General features: G+C 45.1%; 1 protein-coding gene across 1 annotated transcript in view; it reads left to right on the top strand.

Annotated features, from left to right (window-relative positions):
- Positions 1-17,754, top strand: part of PTPRO (protein tyrosine phosphatase receptor type O) — a 100,186-nt gene that overhangs the window by 14,702 nt on the left and 67,730 nt on the right. Inside the window, exons 2-7 of the mRNA XM_054988604.1 lie at positions 355-513; positions 5,888-6,040; positions 10,289-10,741; positions 12,032-12,193; positions 14,681-14,883; positions 15,670-15,790. Coding sequence (XP_054844579.1) covers positions 355-513; positions 5,888-6,040; positions 10,289-10,741; positions 12,032-12,193; positions 14,681-14,883; positions 15,670-15,790 — 1,251 coding nt within the window. The remainder of the gene's footprint in view (positions 1-354; positions 514-5,887; positions 6,041-10,288; positions 10,742-12,031; positions 12,194-14,680; positions 14,884-15,669; positions 15,791-17,754) is intronic.

The raw sequence follows: 17,754 nt of genomic DNA, 5'->3' as shown, positions 1-17,754 counted from the left end.
TGAACCAATCCAAAGTCACCACAGTGCCTAAAGGCAGGGCTTTTTTTCTGGGAAAAGAGGTGGTGGAACTCAGGACTGCACAATGACGTCACTTTGGGTCAGCTGGAACAAGGGAGTTTTTTAAAGTTTAAATTGCCCTCAGTGAAAATGGTCACATGGCTGGTGGCCCCACCCCCTGACCATTTTTAAGAGGTGCTGGAACTCCGTTCCACCATGATCCTGCTGAAAAAAAGCCCTGCCTAAAGGCCTCATGGGAGCTTGAATTGTGCCCGACTTTGGTTTTTCTGTTTCCATTGGAAAGGCACACAGTTTGCTATCTTTAGAGTTAAAATGTCTTCTCTCTGTGTCTTTAAGAACCACTGCCTGTCACCAGCGTTTCCATTTATGACTATAAGCCATCACCAGAAACTGGAGTATTATTTGAAATCCAATATCCAGAGAAGTACAATGTTTTCACCCGGGTGAATATAAGCTACTGGGAAGGAAAAGACTATCGGACAATGTTATATAAAGGTAGGTGGAAATACATGTTAAACAAAACACAATGAGAGTGACGATAACTGGAACTCTGCATTCATGTGTGTGTCTGTGTAAAACCTTTTCAAATCCTCTCCTCTTTCACGCTTTCATAAATTTCTCCATCGGCACATGCTAACAGCCTGTCACATACAATCAACACACAGAGATAATCTTCCCACACAACAGTCACATATCAATGTAAAATAAAACCATAACATAAGGTTAGCAGGATCAGACCATGGGTCCAGCTAGTTCAAAATCCCATTTCTCAGAGCGGCTAGCCAAATGCCTCTGGGGTGGCCTGTGAGCAGAGTATGAAGGCTCTAGTCTTTCTTTCACTGCTTCCTTCCAGAAAATGGTGCTCAGAGAGGCACTCTGCTTTGGAGTGTGGCAGTTTCCTTCAGCCACCATAGCTAATGGACATTGATGGGTCCTGTCCTCCATACAATTGTCCAGTCCCCTTTGAAAGCTGTCTAAAATAGTGGCTATCACCCCGTCTGGAGGCAGTGAGTTGCATACGTGGATTATGTGTTGTTAGGGTTGCCAGCTCCAAGTTGGGAAATTCCCGGAGATCTGGGGGGTGAACCCAGGAGAAACCTGGAGAAAGTGTGAAGGAATCATTTTCTCCAGGTGAACTAATCTCTGTGGCCTGGAGACCAGTTGTAATTCCGGGAGATCTCCAGCCACTACCTGGAGGCTGGTAACCCTGTGTGTTGTGTATGAAGAACTGCTTCCTTTTCTGTCCTGAACCTACTTCAGTGGTTGACCTAAAGTACTTATATTATGACAGTGGCAGAAGATGCTCTTTCTTTCCACACCATGCATAATATTATTGAGTCCAGGGCTTTTTTTCAGAGGGAACGCAGTGGAACGGAGTTCCGGCACCTCTTGAAAATGGTCACATGGCCGGTGGCCCCGCCCCCTGATCTCCAGACAGAGGGGAGCAGTGCGGAGGACAATCTAAACTCTCCTCTGTCTGGAGATCAGGGGGCGGGGCCACCGGCCATGTGACCATTTTCGCCGAGGGTGATTTAAACTTTATAAAACTCCCCCCTTGTTCCAGCTGACCCAAAGTGACGCCGTTGTGCAGTCCTGAGTTCCACCACTGAGTTCCACCACCTCGTTCCCCAGAAAAAAAGCCCTGATTGAGTCGCTTTCCATATTCTCACGTGTGCTGCTTCTCAGATGCGCATCAGAGTGACATCACTGCCCCTTCTTTCTGTGCAACACCCAATCAGCACAAACTGCCCTTGTGTTCAGACAGGTGCTTTTTAAAAAATGTTGAAGCAGTTACAATTTGTCATAACTTTTCAGCAGTTTACCATACTGTAAGAGAGGTCTCATTTCAATAAACTAAAGCCAGAGCAATGACAGCCAGTATGTGGGGACATTTTGAACATCTGTAGCCTTTGTTTACCTCAGGTATTTATCATTCGTCTAGTCGACTTGATTTTATGGGCAAACCTCCCCCCCCTGGCAAAAAAACAACCCAACAATATTAAAAGACATTAAAAGATGGCACATTTCTGCCTTCTGGATTTTTAGGATCTCTCTTACACCTCTCTGCCGTCATAAAAAGTGCCTTGATATATTCACCAAACCTGGTTTACAGTTTTCCAATAGTTAAGCTCCTAAGAATTACAAATTGTCCCCTCATCTATACATTGTTTACTGTAAAAAAAGATGTATCTAGTTGGTTTGAGATTAAATGTAATGAATAGCTATTATAATGGCTGTTGTGGGTTTTCCGGGCTGTATTGCCATGGTCTTGGCATTGTAGTTCCTGACGTTTCGCCAGCAGCTGTGGCTGGCATCTTCAGAGGTGTAGCACCAAAAGACAGAGATCTCTCAGTGTCACAGTGTGGAAAAGGTGTAGGTCATTTGTATCTACTCAGGAGGGGTGGGGTTGAGCTGAGTCATCCTGTAAGAGTTTCCCAGGGTGTGGAATGCTAATGGCAGGAGGCTTCACTGTATCCTGAGGAGGTTCTTTTGCATATGGATTGGTGCTTGATGTGCTAATCTTCTCTGCAGGGCTATTGTCGGGGATAGAATGTTTTGTTAGCCTGGTGTTTTTCAGAACTGGAAACCATGCTCTGTTCATTCTTAAGGTTTCTTCTTTCCTGTTGAAGTTTTGCTTATGCTTGTGAATTTCTATGGCTTCCCTGTGCAGTCTGACAAAGTAGTTGGAAGTGTTGTCCAGTATTTTGGTGTCCTGGAATAAGATACTGTGCCCTGTTTGAGTTAGGCTATGTTTGATTGCTCTTCAGATTTCATTTCTGGAGTAGCCATTTGCCTGAAGTGCGTGGTTTAGATGATTAATTTCCTCATTGAGAAAGTGCGGCTCACATATCCGTCTTGCACGATCCACTAATGTTTTCATTATGCCTCTTTTCTGTCGGGGGTGGTGATTGGAGTTTTTGTGTAAGTACCGATCAGTGTGAGTTGGTTTCCTGTAGACCCTGTGATCTAACTGAAAGTTTGCTTTGCGGATGACCAAGGTATCCAGGAATGGGAGTTTTCCCTCCAGAAATGAAATCCGAAGAGCAATCAAACCCAGGATGAATCAAACAACCAAGGAAAAACAGTCTCCTACAGGAAAAGTGTTTTTGCCATATATCAAAGGAATTACTGATCAGATGGGAAAGCTTATGAAAAAGCATAACCTTCAAGCAGTATTCAGACCCACCCGAAAAATACAACAGATGCTACGATCAGCAAAAGACAGTAGAGACCCCCTCACCTCGGCAGGAGTATACCGTATACCCTGCAGCTGTGGACAAGTTTGCATCGGGACCACAAAGCGTAGCATCCAGACAAAAATAAAAGAACATGAAAGACACTGCAGACTTGGACAACCTGAAAAATCAGCAGTGGCTGAACATAGCCTAACTCAAACAGGGCACAGTATCTTATTCCAGGACACCAAAATACTGGACAACACTTCCAACTACTTTGTCAGACTGCGCAGGGAAGCCATTGAAATTCACAAGCATAAGCAAAACTTCAACAGGAAAGAAGAAACCTTAAGAATGAACAGAGCATGGTTTCCAGTTCTGAAAAACACCAGGCTAACAAAACATTCTATCCCCGACAATAGCCCTGCAGAGAAGATTAGCACATCAAGCACCAATCCATATGCAAAAGAACCTCCTCAGGATACAGTGAAGCCTCCTGCCATTAGCATTCCACACCCTGGGAAACTCTTACAGGATGACTCAGCTCAACCCCACCCCTCCTGAGTAGATACAAATGACCTACACCTTTTCCACACTGTGACACTGAGAGATCTCTGTCTTTTGGTGCTACACCTCTGAAGATGCCAGCCACAGCTGCTGGCGAAACGTCAGGAACTACAATGCCAAGACCATGGCAATACAGCCCGGAAAACCCACAACAGCCATCGTTCTCCGACCGTGAAAGCCTTCGACAATACAGCTATTATAATGTGTTTCTTTTTTATCTTTACTTTTCTTAAAGATTTTTAGTTTTTACATAAACATATCAATAAATAATACTTAAAAGAATAAAAATAGAATTAGAGAAGGTCATCTTTGTACATACACAGAGAGAGGAGAGATGGGGGGAATTACAGTATGAAATCATTTGCAGTATGCAAACATGGTATATCAACCCTATAATTTACATTTCTGATGTTTGAACTTAATTGATAGTGTGTGGAGGAGTGACATAAGAGTAGCTCTCCAGAGGAAAGGTATTGTAACTAGGTTCACTATAGTACTGTTAAAGCTTTTATGAATATTATACTGATACCATTTATGATATGTGTATCTTAGCAAATGCATGCATCTTCTGTTAAATTAAGCATAAGGAACAGTTCACACAACAAGTGAATAATCTATTTAAATGAAACCATTAAGTAATTGAGTGGGAAGAGTGTGGATTTAAAATCCCAACTGGAGGAAAACTCAGAAGGACTATAATGATTGCATTCTTCATGGAGGTGATCATTATGAGTCACCAAGATTCATATACTGCATTAAGGAATTATGAACTCTGTGGCTTTTTTTCAGCTGGAACGCGGTGGAACAGTGTTCCAGCACCTCTCGAAAATGGTCACATGGACAGTGGCCCCGCCCCCTGATCTCCAGACAGAGGGGAGTTTAGATTGTCCTCCATGCCGCCGAGACTAGGGGAGGCAGCATAGATGTCACCCAGAAGTGACATCACATCCTCCCTAAATCTGTCCACCCTACTCTCTCCCCAGATCATCTGGCATTTGCTGAGGCAGTGTTAGGAACCTTTCTATAGTAGGGACAGTGCATCTAGGCTACCCAAGAAACACGGGAACTCCTCTTGCAAAGTCATGTGAAGTATAGTAAAGGGGCTTTATTTGCAAAGTGGAAGTCACAGGCCAAAGCAGGAAATTTGGCTTCGAGCTCTTAGTGTGGTTGGTGATGACCAGGGCTTTTTTTCAGGGGGAACACGGGGGAACGGAGTTCCAGAACCTCTTGAAAATGGTCACATGGCTGGTGGCCCCGCCCCCTGATCTCCAGACAGAGGGAAGTTTAGATTGCCCTCCGCACCGCTTGGCAGCGCAAAGGACAATCTAAACTCCCCTCTGTCTGGAGATCAGGGGGCGGGGCCACCAGCCATGTGACCATTTTCTCTGAGGGCAACCCACAGAGTTCCACCACCTCTTTTCTCAGAAAAAAAGCCCTGGTGATGACAGTGCCTTGTGCCAGGCCCTAAGAATCTCCTCAGGGCCTTATCCAGGTTCCCTTCACCTTGGGTCTGATCCTTCAACAATCTGGGATCAGGTCCAGGATATATCTACAGGAGGAGAACTTTCAAAATTTGTCCCAAATTCTAGATTTTGTGGAATTTGCAGTCACGTTGAATCATACAATGGTTACATTTGGGAGGTAGCTAGCCCAGAAGTAGTTGTGACTTGCCTTGGGCTGGTGAGCTAATGTGGCCCTCAGTTTCCCAGGCTCCGCTTCTTTCCCATCATCTGTGTTCTATGCATTTTGTCCTTTGGCAGTTTTGGGCTCTCTTGCATGGAGTCAGTATCAGGGATGGGAAAGATTTTTATCTTCTGCTCTTTGAAATGCTTAACATCAGATAAAACATGTTGCCAGTTGCAATTACTTTGCCAGCTTCCATGTTTACTTTCCCAAGTTTAGCATCGAAGTACTTTTGACAGCCAGAAAGGAGGGGGGAGGGAAAACCTAGTAGATTTGCCTGTTACTGAATTTATTTATTTTAAATCCTTGAGACTGTGCCAAGCAATATTTATCCCTAAACCTTGTGAAGCTGGGAAGTTTTGCTAATTGAATACATGCTGCTCTGTTATCTGAAGGCAGCCTTTTGGAATCCCCGGCTTACTTATTTATTTACCACCGCACAGATTTCTTTAAAGGCAAAACTGTTTTCAATCACTGGCTGCCAGGAATATGTTACAGCAACATCACGTTTCAGCTGGTATCTGAAGCAACATTCAATAAAAGCACACTGGTGGAATACAGCGGGGTAACGCACAAACCCAAGCAGCATCGAACAGGTAAGCACAAGAATGTGGGAGTGTGTGTGAGAAAGATATGTGGCTCATGGTTCCATGCATGCTTATCTATACATACAAAGAGACCTGCCATACAGCTTTTCAAGAAAGCAGACTAATTGGGTTATAATAACAAATATGCCGTCGAGTCACAGCTGTCTCATGGCAACCTCATCTGCAAGATGTTCCAGGCAGGAAACAAGTAGAGGTGGTTTGCAATTGCCTTCCTCTGCTTAGCAAACCTAGTCAACTTGGTGGTCTCTGCCCTATGCAAGTACTAATTGTGGCCGACACTGATTAGGTTCCAAGTTCTGACAAACTCAGGCTACACACAGGCTACTCAGGCTGCTCTATAGTAGGATCTTTTCCAGGGCTCATTTTGAGGGGGAACGTGCAGGAACACAGTTCCGGCAGTTCCCCAAAGAGGTCACATGTCAGGTGGCCCCACCCACCTGACTCTCGGAAGTCCAGGAGGGCATGAATGCAACAGCCCAACTACTTACCTCCCTGCCTCTAACCGGGGAGAGCAAATTTAATAGACAAAATTGTTCTGGGCTGAAAGCATTAAACCCAGCCTTTCCTAGGGTTGCAATCTCCAGGCAGGGCCTGGAGTTCTCCTGGAATTAGAGCCAGTCTCCAATCAACAACGATCAGTTCTCCTGGAGAAAATGGTAGCGTTGGAGGGTGGGCTATATGGTATTATATCTACTTGAGTTCCCTCTCCTTCTAAACTCTGCCCTCCCAAGGCCCCGCACCCAAATCTATAAATTTCCCAACCTAGAATTGGCATCCCTAGACTCCCTCCCTGCAACGTGGCCCTAAAGTGCATTGCAGCCATTCACACTTGCAATGCATCTTCAAAAGATGTTGGGAGATCAAGCATCCGTCTCGTCTGGTTTGATGTTGCATTTATGGGCTAAGAGGGGTTTGTGAATCCAGGCGTCCTTGGTACAAGTCCAGAATGCTGTTCGTTATAATGCCATTGCTCAGAAGAGCATTCTCATGCCTTCGGCCTCAGGCAGCAGTCTCCTCCCTGCCATCCTTAAAGAAGACAGATGATGTCTTTCCCTGCTTGTGACTGACCCTCCTTATAAGATGGGGGGAAAGACAATATTGCACCGTGCCTCTTGCCCTCCCCCGTCTCTTAATTTGTTTCTGCCTTGAAGCCCAGTACCTGAGACCTTTACAAAATATGACATAATAGCTGTATTACATAAATTGCAAGTGACACTTGTGTAAAGTCTGGGACGTGTTTTAATTCAGTTTTGCAACTGTGCCTGAGAATTCCTGTTAATCTGAGAGGCTAGGAGCCCTTGCTGCTGCACTCCAGCAGAGACTGTATGAATGCCTCGTTTGTTTTTCGGCTACTTTTGTGGTCCACAGCTTCTGAAATGATAAAGAAAACTAGTCTCAAGCCTCCTCCCTTCCGGAGAGATTTCTCTGAGGCATGAGGGATTGTGGGGGTGGGGGGATAGTGGGGAGGGGACTAGCTGCCGTGTAGGAGTACTTCTGTGTTTTTCTTGTAGCCTTGTAAATGAAGCAACTGGCACAAAGGCGATATATATATTGGCAGGTCCTGACCATGGAATGGCTCAGGCTATGCTGATCTTGGAAGCTGAGCAGAGTACTTGGATGGGAGACCACCAAGGAAGTTTGGGGTTGCTGTGCCAAAGCAGGCAATGGCAAACCATAGCTAAACGTCTCTTACTGTGAAAACCCAATGGCATACGTTGCCTGGGACTTGATGGCACTTTATTCACATACATTAGCAGAAGTCTCTCATCTGTGGGAGACCAAACTTGGTCATGCTGCCTTTGGGAATTCTCTTTGTGGGGAAAGTGCAGGAGGGGGGACACTTACCAATATTAATCTGTCTTGCAATGCTCAGGGTCAGATCGATCGCAATAATGGAATTTCCATGAATTAGCTTCCCTGGGATTTTTGGATCTGGACCACTCTTCTCCTCTTGTCATTTTCCTGACCCATTAATATGTATTTAAGGATTGAAACCCTGCTTTTCTCCCTGAAGGGACCCATAGAAGCTTAATAGTAGGAGGGAAACTATATAAACGGACCAATAAACATACAAACACACCACACTCAAACTTTATGGAATACCTGGAATAGGTAGGGAAAAGCTGTTCCTCAGCAAGGGTGTTAAACAAGGATGTTCCTCTCATCCCACCCCTTCCTGCTAAAGAGTTGTGACCCCATACAAGCTTTATAGCCATTGGGGCTGGAGATGTGCCTTCAGACATACCTGAGCAAACCCCCCAATGTTTTGAAGTGCACATCCCTACTTGCAGTTTGTCCCATTGGGGTAAACGCAGAGGCCTATATAGATTTTGATCAAGATCTGTTTGTTTGCTCCAAGCTGTTACAAGTTGGAAAAACAAGTGCAGAAGAAGTCATTTTTAGCTTGCTGGGAAGCCCACTGCATTATGGTCCCAATTTAAACAGGAGATTTGGCTGCCTGCTTTTGAAAAGAAAAATGAGGAGCAGCTTATTCATAGGACTTCCAGCATTACATCTAGTTTAGCATCCCTCCGTTATGTTCTTTCAAACTACTACTGCAAGGTGTAATCTTACGTTCTTCCCTTTGCATGTATCCCATGGAAACTCACTCCTGATGCCTAGGGATTTCCCTCAGTGGTGGGACTTCCTTGTGTCTCCCTCCAGCTGCAACCTCAAATGCCCCTCGATGTGCTGCTCCTTGGAGACAGGCCCTTTCCCCTGAAGAGTCAGAGGCCTGCAGTGTGGGAGGGAATTGCTAAAAATCCTCTCCCTCTCCATCAGCAGAAATTTTCCACTAGATCCAACCCCTGGTAGTCTTACCTCTTTCCACTCTTATTGTCATCTCCCTTATGCCAGATTTTAGACTGTAAACTCCTTGAGGCTGGGCCCTGTCATCTTGTACTCTGTAAAGGGTCATGCACACCATGTATGTGTTGTGTGTGTGCATCTATATATCTAAATCAGAACCTGACCCCAGAGTACAGATCAAAAACTCCACTCAATGAAACCGTGGATGGAAAAAGGAGTGGTTGGGCTGTGAACCCTCTGCTGGTTCAAATCCTACTATGCCATGAGCTCAACAGGTGGCCTTGAATAAACCACTCAGAGCAGCTCTACAGCTGTATTGAGGGGATAATAATAACACTGGCTCTGTTCACCGCTCTGAATGTACTAATCTGTCAAGAAGAGCAGTATATAAGCGCACTATTATTAAAACACTGAAAAAAGTGTGTAAAAAATCCCCATATAACAGAGAATGCCACCTAAGATATCATGAAATCCTGGTACCATGGCATGGAGAAGGAAGAGAAGGTGGTGATGGAGGGCCTGGCAAAGGAATGGAAAGCAATGTTGGGGAACAGAAAAGGAGACAAAGGAGCAGTGGGTGGCAAGGGAGATAAAGCAGTAGTGGTAGGGGAAACAGGGGCAAAGCCAGAATGGAGGGTTGGAGAAATTGGGGGCCAGTGGGGGTGGAATTTCCTTCCTCCATGAGTTCTTGTGTGTCCCAGCTAGAGATGGGCACGAACCAGAAAAAAATGAACTATGGCCGATTCCAGATGACTAACCTTAAGTCGCTTCATGCCGCCCTCTTCCGGATCGCGACGGGGAAAATGTGAAATATCGTGTTTCCTCGCGCGAGTTTTGCGCGACGACGCGCAAAACTCGCGCGAGGAAACGCGATATTTCGCATTTTCCCCGTTGCGATCCGGAAGAGGGCGGCATGAAGCGACTTAAGGTTAGTCATCTGGAATCGGCCTATGCAGTTTGTGGTTCGTCAGATTTCACGAACCACAAACCACGAACTTTCACGAACCTGCCCCTAGTTCACAAACCTGTTTGGTTTGTGAAACTGTCACACCCGTGTCAGAAAATCATCACTTCCAGGTCAGCAGAAGGTCACTTCTGGGCCAGAAGAAGGTCACTTCTGGGTCAGCAGAAGGTCTGCAGGAAGTCCATCCCCTGTTGCCTAAGAAACTGATTGGTTGGCACCAGGCTGTCTACAGACACGAACCAAAAAATGAACCAAACGAACCAGCCTAAAGTTTGTGGCGGTTCATCAGAAATGGGATCTGATGAACCGTGGTTCGCAAACCACGAACCGTCCTGTTTCGTGCTTAATTTTGGTTTGTATTTTGGTTCGTGCCCATCTCTAGTCCCAGTTTATATAGTGATAATAATTATTGTGAGCCTAATATTATTAAACTTAGTGAATACTTTTTAACTCCTCTTTTCCAGTTCCCTACCCACCTCGAAATATTTCTGTGCGTATCGTCCAGCTAAACAAAAATGAGAACTGGGAAGAACATAGTGGAACTTTCCCAGAAGAATCATTTTTTGGGCTGCAGAATACAGCAGAGTTGGAGAAAACGACTCATCTCTTCGACGATCTGCTGGAACTGCCAACCCCAAACGCTTCCTATACGTGGCCCGATTACCGCTACAATAGCAGTGATTATGAAACCACGTCTCAGCCAGATTGGTGGATTAACGAATCCGAGCCTCCAGAGAGTGAAGATGAGTTTGTGAATGCCGTGCCGAAGGATTATGAGAACAGCAGCCCAACCGTGGAGTTTGGAAGCCCGACGCTCGAGCCACCATCATTCCTCCCTGTACAAATGGTGTTGAGCTGGTTGCCTCCAAAACCACCCACAGCATTTGATGGCTTCCATATTAATATTGAGAGAGAAGGTAGCATTACAAACAGGCCTGTCCAGAATTATGGCAATAATGAAGCCTCTTTTGTGTGTTCACAAAAGTTCCAAGTAGGAAGAGGGCTTGAAAGTACAGTTGATGATTCTTCTGGGCCTTGAGTTGTCTGCCAATTCTGTTAGAAACTGTAATGAATAATTGAGGCTGCATTGCACTCGATACTATGCAGTATCTGCAATCAGATTCCCCATTATTAACTTTTATGTTAAAAAAAGAACTGTAAAGTTCCCTGAACTGATTTGTATCCACCCCACAATGCTGGGGCAGTGGGGATTAGTTTCCCCAGTATATCTTCAACCCAACAGATGCTATTCATTCCCCCCTACCAAGTCTTATAGCAGCTCATCAGGGAGATGGAAATTTTTATTGGTGGAAAAGCATGAAGGGAAAAACTCACCTTTTGCCCCAGTTCTATGACCATGATCTAAATCACTTCCATGATTGTGTTTTTCCCCATTAAAATAAATGCTGGGTACTCTGTCATAGAGTGGCAGAGAAGAACAAGGAAATGGTTCTGAGTAGAGATTTCCTATTCCTCCATAGCTCTAATAGAAAGCCAGGTGTTGACTGAGGGGAGCAGGTGAGCATGTGGGCAGACTGAGGAAGAATGTTGGAATGAGATTCTCCAATAGAGCTGCAGGGGCTTTTGAATCAGGAGGAGCTCAAAAGGTCATACCCAGGAAATCTTGTTGGTCTTTAAGGTGCTTCTGGACCTGAATCTAGGAGTGATTTGTAAAGCATTTGTAAGGGGTGGAGGCTAGCAGAGAGAAAAAGGGAAGATTCGAATTTCCGACAAATGACTGTAGCAGCTGTCAGAACTGCTACCTGTTGCAGTCATTCAAAGGCTTCTCTTCTCATGAAGTCTTTTTTAGAGGCTCTGTTGCACAGAAAAGTGCCATTAGCTTATGTCTACTAATTTTTTTCTGGGTGATAATGTAGCCTGTCGTTTCAAAATAATATTTATTAGATGTCCTTTTTGGTTTTTTGTTTACGTACCAACACCTTTCCAGATAGAGAAAGCGAAAAGTCCTTTCCTGTATTTCTAGTATTACAAGAATGAAATGTGTTCCGTGGGTTCTGTATTCCTTCACACTTGTAAATTGGTTCCAACCATTTATAATTCTCTGATAACAAGGACACTAAAATCACCTGTACTAATTCATCTCTGTAGACTCGCAATGCTGCCACCATTAAAGCCCTGGGTATAAATCAGGTTGTCTGTAGACAGAATCTTCTCCAGTTCCAGCTAATTCTTCTCTCTTGATTTAGAGAACTTCACAGAATTTCTGACAGTCGGTGAGGATATTCATGAATTTGTCACTGATCTGAAAGAACCGGGGAAATATACATTATCTGTAACAACGTTTAGCTCTTCTGGCTCATGTGAAATTCGGGAAAGCCAATGTGCCAAAACACTTAGTTTTTACATTAGTAAGTATGAGTATGGGACCCATGAGGACTCTCAAGGGATCTCATTTCCTCACCGTTTCTATGATTTTTGAGTGTTTTAACTTTCCAATGTACATTTCATATTTTTTCCGCAAACCTGGGGCTTCCTTCAGATTTGTAAAAAAAAAAAAAGTGCTCTGTACGCAGCCCTGTTGTGCAGGTTTTTTGATCCACATTCTGAGGCTGTTGTTCAGAATTAGAGATAATGGTACGTGTGGTCATGTTGTCATTGATATCTATAGTTGGTTGTTATGGGTTTTCCGGGCTGTATTGCCGTGGTCTTGGCAGTTCCTTTTGGTGCTACACCTCTGAAGATGCCAGCCACAGCTGCTGGCGAAACGTCAGGAACTACAATGCCAAGACCACGGCAATACAGCCCGGAAAACCCACAACAACCATCGTTCTCCGGCCGTGAAAGCCTTCGACAATATATCGATATCTATAGATGTATGAAGAGCAGATACCTGAATGAATAAATACTAAATGAATGGAGAAGAATGGAGAAGAAAATCCCTGAGCTGAACTATGCCGAGTCCGGCCTTATCCCAAGTCCGGTCATCTAGCTCAGTGTAGTCTACTTAGATGGACAGTGTCTTTCCAAGGTCTCAGGAAGCACCAGTTACTGGAATTTGGAACCCCTAATGGAATGTGGGACCTTCGGAGGCAAAGCAGGCACTCTGCCACTCAGCCACGGCCCTCCAGCTAGCCAGACATGAAGCTGTCAACTGAGTCAGACTGTCAAGATCAGTATTGTGCACTCTGACTTCCAGTGGCTCTCCAGGGTCTCCTGCAGAGGTCTTTCACATCACTTTTTAACTGGAGATGCTGAGGATTGAACCTGGGACTTTCTATAGGCCAAGCAGGTACTCTGCCCCAGAGCCGTAGCCCCTACCCAGGCTTACCATGTGATCTCTTTGCATTGAAATATCATTTGTCTTTGAGTAGTAGGTAATGTTGAAAGACCTCTGCCTGCAACCCTGGAGAGCTACTATCAATTGGAGTAGACAGTATTGACTTGGATGGACCAAGGATCTGAATTAGTATGAGGCAGCTTTGTGTTTCCGTGAAGCAAAGAATAGGATGAGAGTGGAGAATGTTTCCAATCTCTCCCCTGTCTTAAGCATCATACTGGAGGGGAAGTGAATAGGTTATCTTAATGTATTGAGGTTCTTTGGAGGACGGAATGTGATAGATTGTCACTCATACTCAGGGCTTTTTTTCAGCTGGAACGCGGTGGAATGGAGTTCCAGAACCTCTTGAAAATGGTTACATGGCCGGTGGCCCTGCCCCCTGATCTCCAGACAGAGGGGAGTTTAGATTGCCCTCTGTGCCATGGTGCAGAGGGCAATCTAAACTTCCCTCTGTCGGGAGATCAGGGGGCAGGGCCACCAGCCATGTGACCATTTTCGCTGAGGGCAATTTAAACTTTAAAAAACTCCCCCCTTGTTCCAGCTGACCCAGCTGGATGTCAGTGATGTCATTGTGTGGTCTTGAGTTCCACCACTGAGTTCCACCACCTCTTTTCCCAGAAAAAAAAGCCCTGCTCATACTTATTATGGTTTTCTAATGAACATATGTGGTTGAGATACGTGTTTGCAGAAGTTTGTGTGTGGTTGAGATGCATGTTTACAAACATGAACTCTTCTCCACTGGTGCACACTTAACATTAGCCCTTTTCATATGTTGCAGCTATGGGTACCAGGAGGCTACCAACAGGAGCAGGTGCTACCTGTTGTGTTTCCAATACAATTTGCATGAATAGGGTAGTTCTTCTTCATGTATACTGAAATTGTATAAATATGGAAAATCCACACCTCGCCCTATTTACAAGATGTTTGACAACAGGTCTGGGGGAAAATGTCCTGTACCATTAATATAGGCATAATAATAATAGTAGTATTAATAACAACTGCTTTTATATATCACTTTTCTAGACAGAGCAGTGCCCCACTCAGAGCAGTGAACAAGGTCAGTGTTATTATTATCTTCACAATACGGCTGGGGAGCTGGGGCTGAGAGGAGTGGTTTACCCAAGGTCACCTGCAGAGTTCATGGCAGTAGCAGGAGTTGAACTAGCAGAGCGCTGATTTGCAGCCCAGCTACTCAACCACTATGCTACAGCACTACAGCCGATTGGAATGATATTATCCAGGTGATATTATTTCCCTCCATTCCACAGAAAGATTCACCTGCTCATTTCTGCACATCAAGGTTCAGTTAAAGGGACAGCACATTTTCCTCCAGGCCTGTGGGTTATCCTTTTCATAAGAAATGGTGACCATGTGTATAGGGAACATCGAATGTAGCATACATTCCCATTGTTGGGCTCCCAGTACCTGTGGTTGTGACAACAAAAGGGGCTAATTTGAGGTATATATGTTTTTTAAAAGGCAAATGTGTGAATTGGCCTTCTACAAGGGCGTGGCAGCCTTTGGTAGTGACTGCCATCTACTTGTGGTGGTGTTTTAGGTCCAATGGGAGAATGGATAGAGGAGCTGACGGAAAAGCCTCAAAACATCATGGTGACTGTGTTGAGCCCCACCACTGCCTCGTTGTCCTGGACATCTTCACAGGAGACTAGCGGCAGCAACCATACAATCGTCTCTGTCCTGTCCTTGACGTGCCAGAAACAGAAGGCGAGCCAGAGACTCGAAAAGCATTATTGCACTGAGGTAAGAGACAGAAAATGTTCTTTTTTTTAATGGGGAATGAGGGGAAAACAGACACAAAGAGGGCCTGGGGCAGCTGCATTCACTAGGGCAGACAGAACACAATTGTGTCTGAATTTCAAAACCCTTCAGCCCGCCTGCAAAGGAAATGGAGTGCAGAAATGTCAGCAAACACCACCGAGCTTTGTAGTGTCTAGGCGCAAGAGTGCCTTTTGCTATTTTCTCTCGGCTTTTCTAACACCCCCATTAAGCATGAGGTTACGACCTTTCAGCTGCTGCAGGAAAATGCTAACAATCTTGTTTCCCTCTACATGTAGAAAGCAAAGTGGGTAGGGCAGAGATGCAGACACTGTTGAGCTGGACTGTCAATGATGTATTCGGAGTAAGATGGGGAGATGGTGGTAAAAACTTCGTTTCAAGTGGGTAGCTGTGTTGGCCTGCAGCAGAAGAGCAAAATTCGAGTCCAGCAGCACCTTAGAGACCAAGAAAATGTCCAAGTTATAAGCTTCTGAGTTTGAGAGTCAAGCTTGACTCTGAAAAGCTGGAAATCGGGTTGGGTCTTTAAGATGCTACTGGACTTTAATCTTGTTAAAAACTTAGAACGTGTAAGAAAATAAGCACATCTACACTTTGAGCTGGGGCTTAGCTCACTCCAGCGCCCCTTTAGATCCTTGTAACAAACGGTCTGAAACTGGTTGACCGCTCTAATTGTTGCAAATGTCATTGCATAGGTTTGCAAGCATTCCCTTCTCCCTCCTTTGCTACACATCCTCTGTCTCTTTGCCGTAGGTGAATACAAGCAGCAACTTCGTTGAAAATCTGGTCCCTGGAGCCCAGTACCAAGTTGTGATTTATTTACGGAAAGGACCACTGGTTGGGCCCCCTTCTGATCCTGTTACATTTGCCATCGGTAACCTGCTTACACATATTCCAGTTGCTGCTGCTAACTGACTGCAGGACCACACAATGAGTTAATCTTCTCTGCCTGAGTAGTGCACTCACAGTTTACATCTAATATGGCCTCTTTTTAGACTGGATGAAAGGTGGTGGTCTATTAGCAGCTGATGATCGTAATGAGGGAAGTTACTGCATAGACCGCAGTGGGAAACTCTCTCTTTTGGAGGGGGACCTATTATGCCCGGGGAGGGACTTCCCTCAATCCTCCCAGTCTTACTTTCCTTTGTTCCCTGCCATCCCCAAACATATAGGTTTCAACCCTCACCAGCCATTTGGAAACTGGTGAACCTCTGACCATGTACAAAGGACTAGCAAGTGGATAAGCAGTAGGTGAGAGGGTGAGGACGTGTTTTGGAACAACCAAAGAAAGATCTTTCTTGTACTACATTAGAATATAAAAAAGAGCACACAATAGACAGGAAGGCATGTGACACTAGGGCTGGCAGCTAAATAAAAAAGGTAAAGGTAAAGGTAAAGGTAGTCCCCTGTGCAAGCACCAAGTCATTACTGACCCATGGGGGGGACGCCGCATCATGATGTTTTCTTGGCAGAATTTTTATGGGGTGGCTCGCCATTGCCTTCCCCAGTCATCTACACTTTATCTCCAGGAAACTGGGTACTCATTTTACCAACCTTGAAAGGATGGAAGGTTGAGTCAACCTTGAGCCGGCTACCTGAACCCGGCTTCCGCCAGGATCGAACTCAGGTCGTGAGCAGAGCTTGGGCTGCAGTACTGCAGCTTGCCACTCTGTGCCACGGGGCTCCTATAATAATGAAAAGGAAAAGGACATTACTAAAGTCTAGCTGCAGCACCTGAGAATTAGTAAAGACTCCTTGGCATCCTTTAGAATGGGTGCATATCTTTTGAGAGTCAGGGGGTAGAGACCAGCTGCTCTCGCCTACCTCTCCCTTGAGTTCCAGATGAATGACACACACACAAAAGACCGCAGAGCTTTTTAAATCCTTCTTCAGAGAGGCGGATTCCACCCCACCCTTCCTGAGTTAGGACCAGCCTCCCTCCAGCTCCATAGCCAGGCTCCATAGCATCCCAAACCTTAATTAGGTCGTCCACGGAGTGCAGGCTTTATGATGCCACCAAAAGGCTAGAAAAACATCAATTTCTCCATCTCTGGATGACACTTAGAACAAATGGCAATGCCCAGGCCTCTTCTATGGTCTCTTCTTCCTGAGAAGAGATCAGCTTACCCAGGGCCCAAGTCAGAAGGTAAATTTAAGACTAGCTTGGTATCTAAAGGCCTGTTGAACTAACCAGTCGGTCACACCTGACAGGATGCCCTACCTTTTCTCAGTCCTGTCTAGTTTTGGAATCTCTCAGTTAATATTTTTTCCTCTAGATTCATGAGGACTATAAAGTTGTTTTACAGATAAAATATGACCACAAATTCCTTTGCCATTTCTTGATTGGTACAATGAAACCACAGGAGTATGGTATATATGTAGCCCTGAATGTGGGGCATACCAGTGGAAGAGCATGCTTTCAGATTTTCAAAATAATTCAGCTAGCAGTTTGGCCGTGTGTCCACCATCTTGCTTCAGTGCCTGGTGAGGACTTGCTAGGCATATTGGACTTCCTCCCACATTAATGGCATGGCACAGAACAACCCGGCGCTAACACTATTGCTGGTGCAGACACTGACCTCACAGTGTCCCCAGTGCAAATTGCAGAGGTCAGTTGTACATTTAGATCACCGCGAGGGTGCCATTCATTTGCAGTTTTGTGCTGCTGCCGGTATAAATTTAGAAGATCCTGAGGACAGACTTGCATACCCCATATAGAAGAATTTCATCCTGCCTTGCAGTTTTCCATCTGGTATTCATATGCTCCAGAGGTTTGGAGTATTTAAATAAGACCCTGAGCATGAGGCTGTGCCAGACATATTCATATCATCCTTTCTT

The sequence above is a fragment of the Eublepharis macularius genome, chromosome 9 (genome assembly GCF_028583425.1).
Source record: "Eublepharis macularius isolate TG4126 chromosome 9, MPM_Emac_v1.0, whole genome shotgun sequence".
NCBI classification, from domain to species: Eukaryota; Metazoa; Chordata; class Lepidosauria; order Squamata; family Eublepharidae; genus Eublepharis; species Eublepharis macularius.
This window is presented reverse-complemented; position numbering and strand designations above follow the sequence as displayed.